Below are 22,946 nucleotides of genomic sequence, written 5' to 3'. Positions count from 1 at the left end.
ATGTTTATTTTGTAACATTTTTAAAATTTGAATATTTTTTTAAATCTTACAAATCATCTTTTAAAACAAGCACAATGAACCTAACTTAACAATCTTAGGCCATATTTTAATTAAGTTAGGGATGTTGGATTGAGTTTTATCATATATCACTTTCCTGCTTTAAAGGAACTGCATGATGGAGTAGGCCCATTATACTATACTGTACTATCCTAGACAGTAACCAAGACAAATTTAATACATGTGTACTATGATTTAAGATATATCTTAACAGCCTTGAACACAAGCCATACATGAATCTTGACGCGAGTAACTTTCTGTTTCAGAGCAACATTCCAAAGACAGGTTTTGATTTCCTTGACAACTGGTAAATTTATCAACTCACATGGGACCTGCTCATGTGACTCAACTGGCCCATGTGACAGCCTGATCCCCTAACACAGCTGGACATTATGACAAAGCTTCATCACCTGACAGCTATCCTTGTGACACAGCCTGATCACATGGCACAGCTGGATCATGCGACACAACAGGACCACCTGACATAAGCAACAGTGGTGGCAGGTTGGTCAGCCATTTACTATAGGTGGTGTCATTTACTTACGAGTAGTCTAAATAGTAAACACAATGAACCTGAAAGAAAGTATTCAGGGGGTTAAACCTGCTTTTCTTTAATAACTACTGTCCAGATTTACAAGTGTTATTTGATGTACAGTACTTTAAAATACTGTGAGACAATGTGTATGCAACAAAGTAAAAAACATAAAAAATATGTATTTACAGTATGCAAATGATATAACTTGGTGCTTCTCAACAGACAGTAACTGGGGAAAATGTAGACAGTGCATATTACCAGGTGTAGTTGTAGCACCCACATTATAAAATGGAAGGGAAATGTAGTGAGGAAACAACAGAATAAAGGCAATTAATTGAGGAATAGCTTGAATTGCAACATCTTATTGGCAACATCACAGAGGCCATTTGTGTTGGTGGTGACATAACTTCAGTGTGATGATTGAAACCCTTGAATAGAATTAATCTATTTTCTTTTTATCATCTTCAATACTTGTCAGCTTACTAGCAGGCCAGCCAGTTCTGTTACGTACTGTTGGCAAGTACTGTACTACTAGGCATCAGTATTATTTGGTTATTTTCTTTAGTATTTCATGTGATACTAAACAAAGTTGCCAACACACTACCACCACCTCAAGAATGTTATAGACAAAGACTGGTAGTCACCACATAGTGATATTCCATGGAATTAATTCACTAAGGTTTATATAGTACAGTACAATGATTATTCCTCATAACTGAAGATGTAAGAATCTACCCATTATGATGACAGGGTAAAGCATGCATCTAAAAATAAAACCAAATTCTATTGAGGGACTACCTGGTTGCATTTACAATACAGTACTTAACACCAGTTAGAGGAAAACCTTAATGTGTAAAATCTTTTTCAATACAGTACAGTATATGCATTAAATTTTGCCTAATAGTTAAGTGAACGCACCTACTGAGAGAGTCATATTTTAATATTAATGATGTTTTTGGAAGTTATTTTTGCACTTTATCTTAAGTCGACCAGTTACTGTAGGTGCATTTTTAGATCTTTACTTATAAGGAATATTCATCGTACAAACCTTTGTGAATCAGGACCCTGACTGATGGATGAGGAATCATAACCATGACAGGCTTTCAGTTTCTTCTTGGCTGTGGCATCACATTATAGCTCAACACTGGTACAGTAATGGTCAAATAACATGATTAAGTTGTTAGTTATGTTTCTTGTGCCTGGACATATAGCAGGACTCACAGATTCTCAATTATTTACAAATTAACTTTTCCTTTTAATTGGAAATGAAAACACATCTAGTTATTATGGAGTCTTTGTGCAATTTTGAATCTGTTGGCTACCAACTGTATTTCATAGCTTAAGTGAGCTAGGTTTTATGTGCTTATGTACTGTACCTACAATTTTAGTGTACAGTCCAGTATGAAACTTTGACAATATGGGACAGGTATTGAGCTACCTGGATTAGTGAAGAGGAGTTGTCTAGGCGTGCTTACAGCAAGGCTGTTATATACCTCTTATTAACTCATAAATTAATGTATTAGAAATGGAGAAGTACTGTAGGCCTACTCTATGCACAGCAGAAATTATCACTGTACAGTCTTATTCAAGATTCTTCGAACACTGCTGGAGATAGCTGGCAATTCATTTATTCATAATTTTTACTACGTACTATAGTAAACAAAAAGCCTTGAGTTGCCAGTTGTCTCCAGCAGTGTTCGAAGAATCTTGAACGAGACTGTACATAGGTATACAATATAAACACCTGAACAGTATTAAGAATATCTACATCTAATACAGTATTTCCTATTCAGAATAAACACAATATACGTATACTTAGTTACAATGAAATTGGGTGGATGACAATAACTGTAATGTTCTGTGAATGTGAAACTTAATCAGTATTCAAGTTCTTGTGTTCCTGAAATATAGACAATAGATGATATAAGTAAGCCAGAGCATGAGCAGTAACTCTTGTTATTTTGCTCTTCTCTGGTAATGCGGCTGTACTTAATGCATTAGAATCCCAGGCCTACATTCATATCATGATCAGGTAAATATTTTGGTTCCACAATTTCTACGGGATAAAAAAAAATCAGAGGTGACACAAACATTGGCACTGCAGTCTCTTCACAGTAACCAGCAGATTAAAGGTGAAAATAAAAAATAATTGTATCGCAATTCCATCTTGAAGTTTCCTAAGACTTAATACGTTATCAGTACTGTACGTAATTTTGGAGGTTGTCCAAACAAGGAGTGACAGGTGTGGTTCTTCAGGCTCCTCTTGTTCAGGCTATACCCAGCACATCACGTCCAAATTTAGCATAGACAGATTGATTTGATTTGCAATGATCTTGCCACTATCTAAACTGTTGCATAAATATCCCTAGCTACATTAAGTGACTCATGAACGTAACACATCATTTGGTTTTCCCCAACACAAATGTACGTTAATGTACTGTACTACAAACAATCTAACTTCAATGTAAAGTATATCTCTCTTTATCGTTTACTGTGTGTGGGATATTTAGTGCAGTTTGTCAGTTTTACTAAGTAACAAGGAAGATAATGTAAAAGCTCAACTATATCCTTGTAAAACTGAGCAATACAAGGTTTGTATAATATAATGCCTTGTTGAAGTGTCATCGTCACACTGCTGCGACCAGCACTTGCTCTCTCTTTTTTACATCTTCAGTATTCTGTTAGATTTTTCACTGGCATTAAAGTCTTTTACTGGGATTGTGTTATATCATTCATCCTCCAAAAAACTTTCATTATTTCCAGATCAGTATAATGAATAGTGTACAGTAATATTCTATAGTAGGATAATTATTAACAAATGTACACAAATCTAACTTGGTGGTCAGTGCCCCCTACAGATAGCCAGATGATTTGTCAATAACTACTGAACCTTATCTTAAGTCAGAGTACTGTACTGTAATAGCCATCATTTACTAGCATCACTTTACATGAAGTGCATTATGTTAGCATGCAAATAATCCAGTTCTCCCCATTAACATGCTTTACAACAATGGTTAAACAAAAAGTACAAATACAAAATAGCATAAATATTAAACCATTTTATTTCTTATGCTCTCAGGTTTATTATAAAACCAATCAACACACCAAAGCAGCTACTGCAAGTAGCAATTACTTGACCACAACTGCCAGTTTACACTATAGTATAGTGCATTAAACATGCTAGAAGTATACTTTAGTCAGTAAAATACAACCTTTATGTGAGTGACGTTACCACACCACAGGCAACGTTTGGATCCCCTTTGGCTCTACAAAATGGCTGCCGCCGGGGAATGTAATAATAATACACCAGAGCAGGAACTAAAATAAAATAAAATATAAGAAGAAAAAGATGTACAGTATACAGTATTTGTATATCTGATGGAAGAGCAAGAAAATCATAAGATATAAAGTGTTAATATGAGGAAAACCTTTAAGTCATGGTAGATCAAAAAACGATATAAGATACATAACTATCTTCTCTTCCCTTCTCTGCTACTGACAGTCTTATGCAGTGACTCGTACCGTATATAACCACTCGGCCGTTTTCTGTAGTTAATGGAATCAATATCAGAGTACAGTATAGTATGAATGACATTTACACCATAGGTAATGGCTGAAATAAGTCACGTGACATTAGGAAAAAAAAATCGAGAATACAGGTAAAGAGAAATTTTGACTGATATAAAAGAAAGAAAGCCGGGAGTTTGAAATTCTCATGAATTTCACAACTGCCACCACTGCAACAAGCATTTATATTCGTTCATATATATACAGTATACTGTACTGTATATATAATTATTTGTAATAAAGTATAATTTGTATAATACTGTACAATACCCTGTACTGTACTTCAAAACTGGTAAAAGCTACAGTGTACCCACATTACAACAGGTGATTTATATGGATTCAGATGATTAGAAATAATAAATATTTATATAGTAATTTCCAATTAAAAGATACAAGCCACCTCCATCAATACTATTACCTTTACTACAAAAAAAGTATTTACACAGAATTAAAGAAGCCAAGCTGTCTCAGACCTACAGGAAGACTTACTCACCAACCCCAAACTCTAAATGCACTAGAGGAAATAGTTTAGTTGTAATTATCTGAGTCATTCTGTAAATTCAGCTTAAGTTGTGCATGATTACAAGACATAATTTAATTATTTTGATGAAACAACAAATTGCGTCAAACTACAAAGTGGCAATTTTTGCTCTATGTACAATCAACAAAAAATATTCTACATCTCTGGGTCTGATGGCCTTCACAATAATCACTGACTGAGGTCATGATTTGGTAAGGTTGGTATAAGTAATTGTGATTGTGTGATGCATTGTGTAACTAATACGATGTACAGTATTCTGTATATCACGTACGAATAAAGTACTGTACAGAGAAATTAACAGGAATACATAGCTCAAGAGTGTTGTTCAGAATTCTTGGTCCAGTGTGTCATATTGTATAACACCGTAAAGGTACAGAAATTTTTGTTGTTGACTGTACAGCAGCTGTTTACTGTATTTACATGAAATGTAAATGAACAAAGCCCCAATATCGGAAATACAAAGAAGTGTGTTGCCAAAAAACACAGCTGATGTTTAATGATGAGGGGAAGATTAAAAAGGATATGAATATGAAGACCATAGAAAATATAAAATGTTAAATCCCAGTACAACTCACCGTTATGGGTCAACATAACATACCGGTACCTTAATATATTGTACATCTAAACACTGTAAATACTCTTACACATGTGTACTGTACTTCCACATCTACCATGGACAATATTTAAACTAATTAGAGGTGGTGTTTTCAGATATTTCAGTTCCATAGAAAACAAATTATTTACAATGTACCTACAGTGTATTTTAATTTATAATTTCACCCGTTTCACCACTCATCAGCCTACTTACTATGAGTAGCCATTTGTGTAGTTGGTCTGTTCTTTGTTACTTTGTGATGACCTTTGTTGTCCAGTGTTAGTACAGGAGGAAGCTGCAGCACTCGAAGAAAACCTGCGGTGTTGTTAGTGAGAATCACACTGCTTTACTGATGTTCCTCTGGCATAAATTATGTAAAAGAAAATTGTACTGTAAGTGGTTATAATATGTTGGAGGAGGGGTTGTAAAAATTTATGGGGCAAGACTGTGGAACCATAAAAGGTAAAGAACAGTATTCAAAAGTGAACCTGATCTCTATATTCATTTGAATAACATTCACAATAGATTTGATGAAGAATCTGTTAATGAAAACTGAAATTAATGCATGGAAACAAACAAATTCACTAACACAATGGATGATGCTGCACTGTACAAGAAAGTAATACCTAATTCAAACTACACACCTCGAAGATTCATTTCTGTTTGACTTACAGCAACTCATTAGAATTTTATATGGACAATCTGAAATTCTAATGAGTTGCCATAAGTTAAATAGAAATAAATCTTCAAGGTGTGTAGTTATACATTAAGAAAAGATGGGTAAGGACAGGTGGAATAATCCATATAGCAAATCAAGCGAAGAACCAGGTAAGTGACCATCAAGACACATCACTGGGTGTTAAGCCTGTGACAGTGGTTTATATCAACACCATACAGTATAAGGTAATTACAGGTTTTTTAAATGAGCATGCTTGAAATTTTTTTTATGATAATGAAATAATTATGCAGTGAGAGAACAACAGATGATGTACAGTACATTACACAAGGAACACATTTTGTAAAAAATAAATGCCTTTAAGGTGGCAGTCAAACTATGATAAAGTGGCATGTATCAGTGTGTTGCAGTTACAACCCAACAACAAATAATATGACAAAATATAATATGAATAAATATAATATGCTGACAGGAAATGTTCATGTATTTCCTAAACCAAACCTGACAACAATGGAAAAGACAATCAAACTTACATTGATTGATGAAAAAGTCATACGATTACATTCCAGTTAATAAGAGCCTTTTCTTATAAGAATTAAATAACTACTGTATATAATACTCTACCTGGCTCATCTATTAATGAAGGTCTTTATAAGGGTTTTACCATTGATGTGATCAAGATAACAGCATCACTATAACACTACATGGTAGGTCAGCAACTCTTATGATTTCATGTACAAATCAGATATGAGAATGCTAATTTCTTCCTATAATAACAATATCATATCTCAAGTAATGGAACAGTTTAATGAATCCTTAAGTGTCACATGGGTGTATTAAATCTAAATGTCACTGTGTACATGATCTTTATAGTCTCCTGCAATCTTTCTTCAAAACTCTGGAAAGGTGACAGGAAGATAAACTATCATGACATCCAATTTCATGACATTTATACAATAATTATTTCATAAATAAGTGCACTACTATTTCTTGGTCATTCAAAATTTCAAATATTAATAATAACCAGAAATTTCCAATATACATACTGTATATAGAATGTTGGCTACACACGTGTGTATACCTGGCTGTTAACTGTCCATTCCCACACACTTATTATGATGCAGTTGTTTCTACATTCCCTAAAATGAGACACCCAAAGGCACAAAAGGTCTTCATATTTACAAGAGGTTGGGGCAACACAAGCCGACATGGTTATGTGGCAACTGAAGTGTCTTTGACTTCAGTGGTAAAGAAGCAACTGACTGACTGGCACCATGGTGGAGTGAATGATGAAATCACATGAAAAACCTCTAGAGGAAAAGAAAAATTGCTAAAGGCAATGTAATTAAAGTAGAGCATTATCTGAACATTTAGGAGCCAGACCTGGAAGGGTATGAAGAATAAATGCAGACTGATTTACTATGGATATAGGAAATCACAATTTAATATGGTATTTACAATACAATATATCAGTTACAAGAACATTTCTAGATGCAGCAAAATTATCAGTGGGGTGAAAGAGGAAAATTAAATATTTTCTTCACATCCCTTAATATTGAATCAATTTATGCTACCATTGCTTTCAGACAGGATGGGCAACATACAGAAAGAAAATGCCTTCAACAAGATTTTCCCAAAACAACTGGCATGAGGAGATATGGACGGCAGTGACTGATCTTGCCATCTTGTGACAGTAATAGATACATATTTTATCAAAAATACCATCCTCTGATAATTCATATAATTCTCAATCTGTACACTGAATACCAAATCTGTTACTTCCTCCTGAAAGAGATGTTTAATTATATTAAAATTATGAATATTTTAGTATGTAGCACATGTGAGAGGAGTAACAAAATACTGTACTGTTTTTAAAATGTGACTGAACAAAAAATATAGATACATTTTAACAAGTACCATACATGGGAGTGGAGGTTGTTTGTTGGAAGAGCTTGTAATAATAATAATAATAATCCAACAAGAGAGGAGGAGGAAGGAGGGCTGCAGAGAAATATACATCTTAAGTTACTATGTACACCATTTGAATATATTATGCTGGAGGGAGATCCCTTACACATGGTACAAGACCTGCATTTATATATACCTGAAAGACTATGTTATTACTTTCATTTATAAGATCTTCATAATTAATCTCAAATTCCTGTAGCAAAATATAATCTGCCTCAACAGTATTTCCTTTGGAGACCATACGTAACATAATGAACACAGTACTGTACAGTATATGGAGGGGATAAATGGTCACTGATCATAAACCAATTTGCTCAGTCCTCTTGTAAGGTAATCAGAATTCATGGAAATGGACTAGAAACTGCAGACAATTGAATAAAACCACACACTATATAAAACAAACTTCCTTCAACACTGACATAATCTCCAGTTCAGAGCCCATGTACATACTGTATTTTATTGATCAAATATGAGGCCAATTAGCACCATCATATGCCAATAACAATAACAAACCAATCATAATCTTATATATATAATACACTTCTTTCAGCTGGTAGTAGCTGAACAGACACACACTCACACATACTTATGCACACACACACACAAGTACAGAATATCCACCTCAATGGCATTTGAGTATTGGTATACAGCTGCAACTAGTATATAGCATCAAAGGCCAATTGTTAAATGAATAAAAAATAATAATGATGAAATTTAATTTACAAAAAGTTCACATGAAGTTTGCACTACTTCATCAACTAATGGGAACTAAAGCACCAAATACAGTATTCAATGCTAGCTGAGCCATTGTACATAATTTGTGATAGATGCTAGTTGCAGATGTTGCTGTATTTCTACCCAATAGCACTAAAAGGCATCCTTAATAAGCCATCATAAGTTGGAAGAAAAATCAGCAACCCCACGCAGCCACATTGAGTATCAAGGCTAACTAAAACTATGAGGGTGAATTATATCAAGCAGGATGATATGCATTCTGCACAACAATTTGTATCACTCACAGGAGACCAAAGCTGTGCTATTGCCATGTTAAGAATCAAAAGAATATAAGGGGGGGTGTGCGTAATATAAGCTACACACTGGTAATATCAACTACTGTATAAGGGATCTTTGTAAGAATAGCTAAATTCCCAATGTGATTCTATAAACATGTAAAATATAAACCTAACAAGATGTGTAAATATTTTAAGAAAACAAAGTGCCTGTCACTTGTCAAATTTACACAAGTCATTTCATGACACAACAGTTAAGTAGCCAGGTACAAGTGTTCAGCAGGCATATGTGCAAATAAAATACCCCTCTCTCTAACAATCTCTTTGGTAAGTAGACTTCTTGTGCCCTCTGGTTGTCCTCCAAGTACCAATAACTGGTATGTGATCAACACCCAACATGAGCTACACTTCAATTCACATTTTATACAAACAAGTACAGACACTGTTCTACACACAGCTCAGTACAGCATTTGATGAGAGACTAAACAAGCATTGGGTAGATTAAAATTATGCCACACTTGAAATATTATCCAAATGAAATCCTTGTGAAGCAGTCTTTCACTTTTGCTTCACAGGGACAAAGAAAAAGAAAAAGAAAAATCTGTGCAGAATTAATGTCCAGCAGAAAAAATTCAAAACCAAATCATGACACACAGTATAAGTAGACCTCACTAAGGTACTATAAAAACAGAAATTCTTACTTGCACAAGAACCACTCCTGACACTATATCACTGTGTATGCTTTTAGTAAGAGTATTTTTAGTTTCCACAGAAATCTTTTGACTGGAGATTTAAGGGGATCGTCCCACTGTGAATGATCCAAAAATTATGAAAAATTGTATTTTCTTAAGACAAAATTTCCTCTGAACTCTGGCAACCTTTAGCTACATCACTGCCAAGTATAAACGGTACGATAATATCTTCTATCACACCCCCCAAAAAAAAAAAAAAAAATCATAAAAGATCATTTACCTCCCTTCCCCCGTAGTCAGTTTTGGGTGATTCTCATTTTCTGTTGCCTTCATACAGTAAAAGTTTATAAGCAAATAAGGTGTTGATTAATGCAAGGGCAAACTCGCCACCTGAACAAAAATGTGATTTTTGTACCATACATTTCAGAAAGTTTCATTCTACTATTACACAAGATGGTATGAAGAGTTCGCCTTTGGTTTACTGGCAAAATCCCACTGAATCATATGGTGTAAAACTTCCAGCAGCTCTGCGCTGCCTGTGGTAATTTCAGTGTCTGGCGAGAGTAAAGCAAAGTCAAACTCGCCAGTGGCCTGGTGACCAATCACAGCCTGCCGTACTCCCTGAGCTAATCAGCATGTTGGGAAGGAACGTGCCGACCAATGAGAAGCCCACTACGTTCTATTTTCGGCGTCCCGGAGGAAAATGTATCTGATGATGATCAGATAGACTACCAGTTACCTACCCTACTCCCCCCTGCTACGAAGTTCTTTAGCAAAGCATAATCATCATCAAGTGATATTGTTACCATTATTTATTTTTTTTTTTTTACTTCATTAGACTATCAATTTATTGTTTTGTGTACAGAACTTTATTATTTTCATGGATGTCAATTTCACACAATTTCATTATTTGATGTCAATGTGCACCAGAATCATACATCACACCTGATTTATTACAAGGATCATATTCTGCATTAAATTTCCTTTATAATGAGACATTATTGAACAGAATTATTGAATTTTTGGAGGTTCTATGATGTTTTGAATATGCACAAACCTTAATGTCTCAAAACTTGGTTTTGGTGTGTTCGCCTTGCATTAATCTACGCCTTAAATGACATAGTGAGTTTTATTGTTATATTTTTTATTTATTAAACCTAAGAAAAGATTTGTCTGGCAACACCTATCAGCCAGTCTGATGAGCTTCTGAGAATGCATTGACGTCTTAGTGCTCAGCTAGCCCGTATGGAGAGATAACCTATCTTTTGATTATTTAGAAAAAGTAAACAAACAATCGTAGTATTAATAATAATAATAAAAAAAAAAAATCAGCTGAATTTGTTGAAATTTTAATGGTATCACTGTTAGATGAGCCTAAATATTATGTTTCTATTTCATATATATTCACCCATAAAAAAAAAGGGAGCTCCAGCGGGACGATAGCCATAAATTAATGGTTGGTTGACCTCTATATCTACAACTCATAAATTATGTACCACTAGGGGTTCTTTCACCAACATCCAAAGCATAACTATGCACCATTTCAGAACATAAATTATCCAACTTTAAAAGAATAATCAATTATTGGAATACAGACAACACATACAATAAGAACTTTGGCTTGTTCATAAACACTGCCGATATCTCAAACTGCTCGTCTAACTCCATGACGACGAGCAGAAGCTGAACTAGCACATCAACGGCTATAAGAGAGTAAGTGTACAGAGGCAAGTGATCCACCTACACAAGGCAGTACACACACTTACACTCAAATCCAACTTGTCCCTCCATCACTAACTGCAGTATTAATACAGCTTAAGATATTCTATGCGAAACATTTACTGTATTGAAAATATTTCTTAATATGATTACGACTAATTCTTTTTATCAGACAACTTACTGCAAAATATGTACATGTACTGTACACTTGAGTAGAATATTTGGCAAATGTATGGAAGGGCTGTTTGGTGTTTGTACAGTACAGTATTGTAAAAAAAGATGTGAGTAATTGTTTTTTCAATTACAATTACCTTTCATCCACTGTACTTATTAACACACAAGTAATTCTGTCACTAGCTTATCGCCTTCTATATCAAAGACAATGAATACATCTGGTGACCTTCAAAACCAATCTATTGTTACTCTGGGATTCATAAGTTTTTAGCAATATTACTTAAAAATGTTAATAGATTACTCATGCTATAGTTCATTTATATAAAAAAAATTAATGGACAAACTTGATATATTAATATAATATTATTGTTTACTTAAATTCAAAATAAAGAGTTACTTAGTAGAGGCAGTTTGTATCATCTATGAAATCCACACTAGTTATTAACACCTATCCTCGCCTCACCCAACACAAACACAATCAGAAAGAAATTACATTTATGACCAATTGAGTAAATAATTTACTTCACTGCCAATTAAAAGTAAATAATACACTGAGAAAATATCATACAAACTGCAAACAAACATCATTATTACTGACCAATATCATGTTACTGTGACAAGAGGGAAGACTATGGAAGTGGTCTACGGTATGTTATATGTACTGTACCTCTGACCTGAAGTGGCAGTATACTAATGTGTGTATCTTAGCTCCATTTATACCAAGGGCCTTTTTTTCTTACACATGGAAGTTTAAATACAGTAATGAGTCATTGAATGTTCAGCCAAAAAATGTGACTTCTTTATAATTGCTGTTTCAACAATATTCTTAGAAAAACAAAACAAAAAACATGAAAACCAAAGAGGAAGCTTTGAAAATCACAAAAGTCCCTGTCATGATGTACTTGAGAGCATGTGTGAGGTGATGATGCAGAAAAGAAATACAAAAATAAGATTGAAATGTGGATATGAAAGAATAATCATAGCTGAACACAGTGGATTTTTGTTAAGGTAGTGTGAATATATTGAGAGAATGGGATGTGAAAGACTGATAAAAAGTGTATAATTCAGAGGTAAAGGTGATGACCAAGAGGGGGAGGGAAGGCTGAACTTGAAGTGAGTGAGACTGATATCCAGAACACATCAAACCTCACGATTAATGCAAGAATACAATGTCTAGAGATTAATGGGGATGTCACAGCAGTTATTGAATGAATGAAGGAGAGTGAAAAGAGAGTCTGTTTCTGCTCTTGCTTCCAAGCCACCCAACAACACAGCGCAGAAAGGCTTGCAAGAATGAAAAATAAAAAAGTAATCTCTTCACAATGTGTCAAGAGACATTATTTCATGACTGTATAAAAAATGGAATTCAAATGAGAAAGTAACCCAAGTAGATTACAATCATTTGATAAGATGGGCGAAACAATTGTCAAGTGTGTATTAGAAGGCAGCACAGTTATACCCACATTAACTTAATTCCAAACAAAGAGAGGAACTTAAAATTGACTACATATTTGTGATTACAAAATGGATTACAATAACAACACAATCACAGGGATACAATTACTGTCTACACAACAATGTAATCCCAAAATGCTTATATCTAAACATTTGAAAATGAGATCATATTGCCAAACACCAAAATCAAGTCCCATAAATAAGTCCAAACAACAAATATATTCCTCATGAACTGCCTGCAAGAGATGTTGGAGGCATCAGTGAAGCATATATTGTTTATAAAATATTTGACAATTTTTACATAAAAGACAATTCCCCGTGCCACATGGAGGAAGAACTCACCATTCATTTTTGCCAAGGCAAAGATATGAATTTCAAAATTATCAATTCCTAAGAATGACCTTGGCTTTCCTCTATAAAAGTAAAATAAAAATTAGAATTAATTAATATTAAACAAACTGCATACAGTATTTGTAAACATAAAATCAATGACTTACTACACCAATTATCACTAAATAAAGCATTCTTTCACAGGAAAAATTATTTGTCACAACATAATACTTTCACACATCTGTTGGGTTTCTAATTAACTGTCCCATTGGTTAAGCTCTCAGACAGGTGATTCTTGAGGGTGTGGTATATTTGGTAGATATGTTTCCAGTGTTGAGGGTTTGTGGTGGTGCATTTCAATAATGATTCAGATTCATTCAGAGTCAAAGTAGCTGGCTCTGAAACCCAAGCACAAAAGCAATCTTTCCAAGGTTTAAGACTGCTTAAAGATACATCTATTCTCAAACTGGTATCCAGTTGCAAAGGAACAAGTGAAAGGCTGGGATCAAATGGCAAGGACCCTGTATCCTCAAGCAGGTACTTAATACGATGCCAAGTGTGATAAGCGCTGGAGAGTGGGTCGCTAATCCTCATAAGGGCACCACTTGCTGACAAGGAATCAAGCAAGTTTTGAATGTAATGCACATTGAGGAACGCTTCTCGAGAAGAAGATCTCTTTTCTGAATAATCTTCAGTCGCTCCATTCTGTTGATTCCTCAGGAGACTCCGGTTCTCCCCCCACCAGGACCACACCGGTCTCAGGTATATGGGTTGGTGTGGGTTCTCTCGTTGTAATACCTGCAACCGAACTGACATTAATTTGTCCGAAAAAAAATTATTGATATATGGAATGTAATCATTATCTAAACTGGAGGAATAAAATAAGAAATTTCTTTTTATGGTCAAAGAAATGGGCATGGGATGAACCACAGTTAAGCAAGTTATGGATATATCCTGCCACTACCTATAACAGGCACAATGCAAATCAACATGGGAGTATGGGACATTATCATAATGGACAATGCATTATTGCAAATGAAGAATACCTTGCAACCTACTTATGAAACCAGTTGAATCCTTATAAATATGCACAAGTTCAGTAGTAATAAGGAATTGAGTGAAGATTCAATCTCCCAATACCTTTTTAGCCAACAAGCAGTGATTGTAATACATGCAATCCACTATATCAATCATTGTTGTTTCTTCCTAAGGTTGTATACAAAAGACGTCTACAATTATGAAAACTGGGAAAAAAAAAGTTAATTTACGAACAAATACAGTATACATGTACAGTACTCATACCTACAACACCTGTTTCTAATACTTCCTATCCCAGGATTTCACTACAGTAAACTTCCCGTCTCCTCTTACCTTTCTTCTGATTTCATTGATTTTATTCTAAAACTGTCCTCTTTTTATCATGGACATCTACTCTTTCTTTCTTTCTCTCTCAATTCTCACATACTCCAGTGTTTTAGCTTACCTCTTCAGTTTATCCTCAGTTTATCTAATCATCTAAACTTTTCTCTTTTTCCTACAGAAACTTATCATAACCTAACCATCATTCACCTTCAGAAGACAGCTGGATAAGAAAGATACACTTACATTAGCGGCAGTATATTTGGCATTGATAGAGTTGAACATGAAGCTGGAATGGAGGGAGCAGTGAGCCGAATGCCAGAGAGCCACCAGATACTCAGATGTAAACTCCAGAGCTGCATAGTGCTGCACGCTCACTTGATACACACAGTCTAGGAACAGCAACCACACCGGGCTCTGTGAAAAAAGCAAAAAAAAAAAACACGTTTCTGTACTTCATTTCTATTAATTTTTTAACACTGATCCCTCCAAAATGGTGCAATATGAAACAAATTAATTAATTTGTTTACAGTTGGGGTAAAAAATTCGCTCCTGCCCAAAATGAAGCAGCATCGACCTTAAACGAGATACAACAGTTAGGATAAGTCAATTAGGACACTCATTCCCGTGACTCAGTTTCAGGAAGTGAATTTTTGTCCGCGACTGTACCACAGTACAGTACGTACTTACATTTCCAAACTACCATAAGCTATACATAAGAGGAAACATCAAAAAAGAATATTACACTCTGACAGACCTGTTCTTCAACTTGATTCCTGGTGTGTCCAAGACGGGTAGAAAAAGGATGACCTAAGGCGACCCATTCTTTCTGAATAAGACAGTGAAACCCTCGTATGGTGCGCACTTGAGGATCCAGTATTAACTGCACCAGGCTAGATATGACAGCACTCAGGTCACGACCTTCACTCTCTACAAATAAAAGTAAAAATAAGCACTATGCATCTTTCATCCGACTTTATGGACTAGCCTAAAAGTACTTAATAAAGTTAACTACACAGTTTCTAAAATAATATCACATTTCATCTCTTTAACCCCTTCACTATGGGAACAACACTCATAGTATTTTATTTAGCTAAGGCCATATGATTTTATTCAGCACAGATAGACTCCTGTACATGGGAGGGAAAAAAAAAAAAAAAAAAACTTTGTTCACCAGACAACTAAATTTTTACAGTAATCTGTTTTTGAAACGTCTGAGTGAATCTGTGTGTCAGACACAATAAAACCAGACAGCTTAAATCTGACCTACCCTGGAGAATGACTGAGCTATTGTGATGAAGCATGGCATTGGCAGCCTTCTTGGCCCCTTCAAGACATTTGCTGACATGGGATAACCATCTAGAAGACTCCCAACGGCTGTAATAGTGACGGTCTTGCTCCCAAAATTGTGTGGGATCATCTGGAAAATAGTGTATATATAAAGTTAGGTCATGTCTTTCACACATTCCCCATTATGAACATTAATTGTATTTACAAGAGTTTATTTAGTCAACTGTTCTTACCTGTATTGATATTGAAACAGTTTATTTAGCCAGAAAAATACAGATACAGAGTGGATAATAATAACAATATTAACATGGCTGAGCCAGTTGAGAACCTGAGCTCTCGTGAAGGCACCTGATAAATACTGTACATTTATCTCAAGGAAGTATTGTGTAACATTTAATATCATCTGGAATATATACATACTTAACAGTGGAGTTAAAATCTGGGTTATATTAAGGTGGAACGAGAGGACAGAAGTTGTCAGTATCAAGTCTTGTTGGCAAATATGATAATTGCAATGGTAATTTCTATCTTTCTGCATGACAATTTCTGATATAATAGTTTTGGTGGTACAGTAAAGGGAGGAATGTAAAGTAGGTTTTACAAAAATGTTAATACAGTACTTATACAATAGAATTTTTTTTAAGAGATAATTTAAAGGAAGGGAGCATAGTCTTTGCTTGGATGGGTGGGGTTAAGTTGTTCCACACCTTCACACCATGATATTTTATGGAGGTCTGGGACTGAGAGGTGTCACAGTTCATCAAGGAAGGTGATATAGACAATAACAGTACGTAATGGTGTGTAAAACAAGTCAGTCATTTCATGCACTAAAAGAGGCATAATAGTATTGCCTTTTCCTTTACTCTACAATCTTCTTCCCTGACATCTGCTATCTGGCTTCCACTGCACTCCTCACAAATCTATACCGTTCTTGCAAAGACTTTTTCCATTCTTTCTTATATGCAAAAATACCATGTAATCAAGTACTGTACTTGGGTAAGGAGAAAAGTGGGAAATACTCAAAGAATGAAAGAAAGTATGATAAAAGCAGGGATAAAGGGTAAATAAAGGAGTAGGTCAAAAGAAAGAAAAAATGAGAGGAGGCTGGCAGATGTGATAATGTCTATGATGGTGACACAGTGGATAATGATGGAGGAGGAGGGGGAGACCAGTTTGAAAGGAGTGGAGTACTGTACTGTAGTTAGTTACCCAAAATCAAGTGTAATTCAAAATACAGTTTGTGAAAGATTAATACAGTATAAGACTTACCAGGTGTGTGTAGCTCTCTTAGTTTCATATATGAGATCTGAATGTCTTTTAAGGAAGGTAATATTTGGTCAAGGTCCATAATAAATGGCTGCAGTTTCTTTGGGTGACATCGGTGTACCAGCCCCATCATGCGGTTCTCCTGTTGCCTGTTAAATGATAATAAGACAATAAACAATAGGTGTTTTGTAATTCTAAGACAGACACTTTCTTTAATATTAATAAACATACACTATAATACCACAGAATGACAGTGAAAAGAATGACATATTTTTTTACATGTAAAAAAAAAATTACACAATTCTTAGGAACACACGCCTGATTTAAGTTTGAAATGTGGGTTCAAAAGTAAACACAGTTTACTGCATATAAGAGGAATACAGGTGTTAACTGTTATACAATGGATCTACAGTATATACGATCAATCAGTTTAATGATGTTAAAAAATTAACACCATTTACTGCTATGCAATGGCTAATATCAGCTTTACAATGGTCGCTACCCGAATGTCTTCATTGTCACCATGAAAAAGTGATGTGCAATAACTCGCAATATTCCGAGATATGATGATGCATAACACTTGTGACCCACACGGGATGCGAGGGAGGCTCTGCCCGTCCCTGTGACTGCCAGGCTGAACTGTGTCACATCGCCCAGAGGATGGTTTGTGTGTGGAAGCTTTTCCTTTGTACATAAAATATGCAATACTTTACCAGTAAATGTGAGGAATAAATAAAAATAATAATATTGCATTAACATTTGGCAATCGTGTCACTACGCACGGGACATGAGACAGCGAATCGAGATCCCCCATACCGCTCCCTTCCCCTCCACTCTCTGTACTAGCTCCAAGCACGTAGGAAATGTTTATCCCCTTTGTTTTTGACATTATGATTATTATTTTTTTTCATTCTATATGGCTATTGTGTGCATATAAGAGGATTTTTTTCTCATTTATTTACCCCAAATTGTATTGAAAAATAACCATAATATAGGTCACAGTTAGCTTCCACACACAAGAAATTTTTATTCCCTTTTACGTTTTGTCCCTATAATTTTTTTCTTCACATTGTTAAAACGATTGTGTGCGCATGTAACAGAGAAAAGAAAAATGTTCAGCAATCCCTCGTCAACTGCAGATTCCATGTATCCAAGGTTTTCATTCGGTATACCATTTCACCAACCGAGGTATTTAGTTTTATGTGTCCGCGGATTAGTGTGGTGTCTTTCGCCCGTATTATTAAACAACATCTTCCCTTGAAGAGGGTCGCCGTGTTTCAGCCCTAGTTTTAAACTAAATGAGTCCTGAGGGACACCGCAATACTGTACTTAACAGGGTGGTGTGGCGGTAAAATTAACTAATTCCAATATTACATATTAATTTCATTGGAATTATTTAACTTTACCGCCACACCACCCCGTTAAGTACTGTACTGCGGTGTTCCTCAGGACTCATTTAGTTTAAAACTCTGGTTGAAACACGACGACACTCTTCAAGGGAAGATGTTGTTTAATAATATGGGCGTTTATCTCTTCACAGTCTAACGTATTTCTCCATAAATGTGAGAAATAAATAAAAACAATACTGTACTAATAAAAAAGAGAAAAATTATGCATTGCCATTTGGTAATTGTTTCACTAAGGACACGAGAAACAGGAGCCTGACATGTTGATCCGAGTCTAGCATTCAGCAGCCAGAGAGTTACTCCAAATTTAGGCAGAAAAATAATCCAGTGAAGGGTTGCTCCACTTGATAGTGAACTCATTTATTGATGACTAAACAAAGACTAGTGTATCTGGAGGAACATAATCCTCCAGTTTGATTAGGAATTAATCTCAGAATCATCACTTTGATGTCATCACGGTAACAACCAAGCTATGAACATAGTAATATAAAACGCTTCCTTTGAGTATAAAACCCTTGGAAAAATGGTGAAAATCTACATACAATATACCGTATCCTATATGTAATGTCAATTACTGTACATACTCATAAATGGCAGTGACCTTCAACTCTGGAACTTGAAGCAAGAGGGATGAATGTAAACAAGGAATTTTATTTAGAATCCACAAGTACTTGTACCATCCTGCTGTGTAAGTAAGATAATTCTTATACCTGTCTAATACTCTTACATAAATTAGCCCACATGTAGACTGTCCATTCTCAGCTTCAGTAGACTGGTTACACATTTATCAAGAACAGTTATATAGCAATTTATTACACAAACTTAGAGTAACTTATTAGTATTGGCACATTCAAAACTGGGTGTATTAAGATTTCCCAGATCAGAAAGCTAATAATATTAGACTACAATACTTATCAACTAGGTAGAATTAGTTTACCTATGTAGTGACTTTTAATGATGACATACATCAAACCCAGAAGTTCACTGCCAAACTACTGTTGAGAGTCAGAGGGTGTGTGTTACTGGTACAGAAAGAAGGCAATTAAGTCCCAAAGCTGGTCACTACAGCCATGCCATTCAGGAAGTAACACCTTACAGCAGTGAACAATTTAGCATATCTACTGAAAGTTACTTAGTCATCATGGCACAGTCACATTCACTATAATGACTTACATGTCCAATAAATAAGATTGCTAAGAATGAGTCAATTAAAAAGCTCTCTTCATTACCTTGTTACGTAGGCAGTTTAAGAAAAATGGATGCATGAAACAAGCTTTTAACAAGGGTTTGGTTACTGAGACAACCTTAGGTGGCTGTGTATCAAGGAGTAACATGACTGACTCACTCACTGGGAAACCTCCTCCAGCTTTCTTCTCTTCAAAGTTCCCATAGATTTTGTCACCGACATCCTACAGTAGTTTAAGAAATAAACATAAAAGAGCAAATTTATGCAATATACATAAAATTTAGTCAGCTATTTATAAATAGCTCTACATAAGAAAAAAAAATCTTAATCCATACTGTTAAATTCTTTATCAAAGTCCTAATATGAAATACTTCTTTAGTAAATATGCAATGCAAAATGCTATGATAGTATCCAGTGTCATGATACAACTATAACCAAACAATATAAATATTTCTAATTCAATAGTAACTGGTTGACAGCATCCCTTTTTAACTATGCCCTGTATAGTACACATTTTTTAAAAACAAAAGGAAATATTTATGTAAGGGTCTTTACTAATCATAAAATATTACACTTATGCTACCCCAACTGTGGTGAGGGTGGAAATGCTATTAAATTACCCAAATAACAAACTTTTTAGAAGTTTATTAAAAAAAAATCCTTTAAGAAATACAGTCAAATACAGGCATGCATACTGTATGTACTATACATCTCTAATGCAGGAGAAAAACACTACATTTTAAGTAATGTACTGTATCATACTTTGTCTTGTACCAGATGCACACAATTCATGATACAGTGGTGGCAGGAGCCTCAACCATTTATCATCATACTTAGAGAGAGTTACAAACACTAATGAAGGGGAGGGAGGAAGGAACAATCATCACTACACCCTTAAACACACACAGGAGTAAGTATCTCATCTCCTCAACTATTCTACACCCATTTATCCCATCCTAAGGAGCTATTTTCCCTAGTACAATACATGAAATAAACTTGTTCTAAACTTACTTAAAATTAAAAGCTTCCTAATTGATAACTTAATGAAAGACATCTATATTGAATGTAAATGTCCCAAAAGGCAGAGAGAAGAGAGGCATGACTCTATAATGGTGATGAGATCAACAGACCTCTCCCCAACCTGCAGGATGTTATCTAATAATACTGTGCTGGTAGAAATATGGCACACCTTATTTTTTGTTTTAATAGTTTACAGGATAAAAAGAAACTCTTCATACAAAACATTTTGAGATGTTGCAGTATATAGAGGATACAGTAATAATCTTCCATAACAGGGGTACAATAACTTAAACCTGTGAAATAAATCTTGAACACAATTTATAATTAGCCTACACACCAATTTAGGGATCAATTTTTTAACCAAAGACAGCCAAAGAATATTAACTGTGAGCTGATACTCATGAAAACTATTTGAAGGGCATTCTCTTGCCATTTATCTCCAGTCTGAATAAATATGAACACGCATGGTAATCATTCTGTGAAACTAAGAATCAGTGATACGACCATATGCCCTGTGATACAAAACACAGTGTTTTCCCACACACATATCCAAATTAATTTAATGATAAATTATCTTACCTATTTGCTAATTATTTGTAACTTCAGTTCCACACAGGATTACTTGCAAACATCCTGCAAGACATTAACTAGCTACATATAACAAAGAATAATTGATAAAGAAACAAAGATGCCCCATACTAAGGCTGAGGACCAAGTTGTGTGACAGATGGTATTCCACCCCCCACCTTCCTCCTCCTTTGATGACAACACAAGTCTTTATTAGTTTTTCCTGCCTAAAATTGAAATCAGGAGCACCCATTGTATTCCTATCATGATCACAAGAGGAGAGACTACTAAAGATATACTGAACTGTACCTAACAAGCTACAATGACTAATAGGTAGCAACAAACTGCCACAATGTAGTTTATGGTTTACTTGGAAAGAATAGCAATTGCCATTGGGTGATTGGAAATAGGCTATTGAGAAATGTTTCTCAAATATTTTTCATTTGAGGATATCAACATTGATTTTTTTTTATTAATATTTACGAAAACTCATTCAGTGGGGGCAAGGGAAACGGTTCCCCCTAAAAAACTAACTATCTACGGAAGATATAAAATAACCATCAATACAAATATATGAAATATTTCAACAAAAGTTACACTATGATACAAATATATATAACACAATTCTAAAGTGTTCAAGAGGAGTTATTATGGACAAATGAGGTTTGGATATATTGACACCCTCTAGCCCTGACTGTGTCAATTTCAAGATTTATTGAATGTCTTTAGACAATATATGTTGTGTTGCAAACAAATCATACCTTATTTAGCTGTGTTTCATTCCCTACTTAATATGTGAACCAAAATAACAATGTTTCAGTTACCTTGGCACCTTCTTACAACTGGTCCATTCTAAAAGGCTTGACCTCAAAGCTGCAAGTATGACTGAAAATACAATCAATTTAGAACCTATTTATATACGACTACAAATACAGAATCACGTGGTAGAACTTAATGACTCACTTGTCTGTAATACTGGGGGAGATCTGTGCCATGCGGACTAATGCTGCCCCAGCTAGTGACCCCCAGCACCATACAGGAGGACGTGTGCCTTGGAAATGTTGTGCTGCCTGTTCTAACTGAGCATCCAGCAGGTCACGAGGAACCACCACCACGGCTGGCAGTCTGAAATTATTAAAAAAAAACAGAAGAAAACTTGTATGTTTCTATATATGAATTAAATAAGAGTAGGTATACAACATTTTCAAGTTTAAAAGAATAAGCAGCCACAGATATCCTAAACCTCCATTAACCAAACAATTAACTAGTAGATAACTTACGAGGAGCAGAGGTTGAAAAACTCATTGTGTTTAGACACTCTCCAGTTAGGACATCTGGTTCTCTGTATTTCTCTCTCCCAGTCCTGAGCCATGCTGCAAACAACCATTAATTCAATCAACAACCAAAGACATTGAACACAATGTACTCTCAATAAAATGGTTGGAGAGAAAATAATAATGGCAGAAGTTTAAACTATCATTCTTGTGGCACCTTTGTACTATTGACTTATAAAATACATAACAGTGTTTAAAT

General features: G+C 35.0%; 2 protein-coding genes across 5 annotated transcripts in view; one reads left to right on the top strand and one right to left on the bottom strand.

Moving 5' to 3' along the window:
- The window catches only part of LOC121865463 (uncharacterized protein C1orf198 homolog), a 30,667-nt gene extending 27,357 nt beyond the window's left edge, over window positions 1-3,310 (top strand). For all 3 annotated transcript variants that reach the window (XM_042364912.1, XM_042364913.1, XM_042364911.1), the window contains exon 5: window positions 324-3,310. In XM_042364912.1, coding sequence (XP_042220846.1) covers window positions 324-368 — 45 coding nt within the window. In that variant the 3' untranslated portion in view covers window positions 369-3,310. The remainder of the gene's footprint in view (window positions 1-323) is intronic.
- Window positions 3,311-3,636: 326 nt separating this feature from the next.
- LOC121865462 (myotubularin-related protein 10-B-like) overlaps window positions 3,637-22,946 on the bottom strand; it is a 28,694-nt gene continuing 9,384 nt past the window's right edge. Inside the window, exons 4-11 of one of the 2 annotated variants that reach the window (XM_042364908.1) lie at window positions 22,694-22,786; window positions 22,377-22,538; window positions 19,990-20,049; window positions 17,238-17,383; window positions 15,949-16,098; window positions 15,436-15,608; window positions 14,925-15,095; window positions 3,637-14,117 (exon numbers count right to left, since the gene is read on the bottom strand). In XM_042364908.1, coding sequence (XP_042220842.1) covers window positions 13,572-14,117; window positions 14,925-15,095; window positions 15,436-15,608; window positions 15,949-16,098; window positions 17,238-17,383; window positions 19,990-20,049; window positions 22,377-22,538; window positions 22,694-22,786 — 1,501 coding nt within the window. In that variant the 3' untranslated portion in view covers window positions 3,637-13,571. The remainder of the gene's footprint in view (window positions 14,118-14,924; window positions 15,096-15,435; window positions 15,609-15,948; window positions 16,099-17,237; window positions 17,384-19,989; window positions 20,050-22,376; window positions 22,539-22,693; window positions 22,787-22,946) is intronic. The other variant, XM_042364910.1, reaches the window with a different exon arrangement.

Source organism: Homarus americanus, unplaced genomic scaffold (assembly GCF_018991925.1).
Source record: "Homarus americanus isolate GMGI-L3 unplaced genomic scaffold, GMGI_Hamer_2.0 scaffold25483, whole genome shotgun sequence".
NCBI lineage: Eukaryota > Metazoa > Arthropoda > Malacostraca > Decapoda > Nephropidae > Homarus > Homarus americanus.
This window is presented reverse-complemented; position numbering and strand designations above follow the sequence as displayed.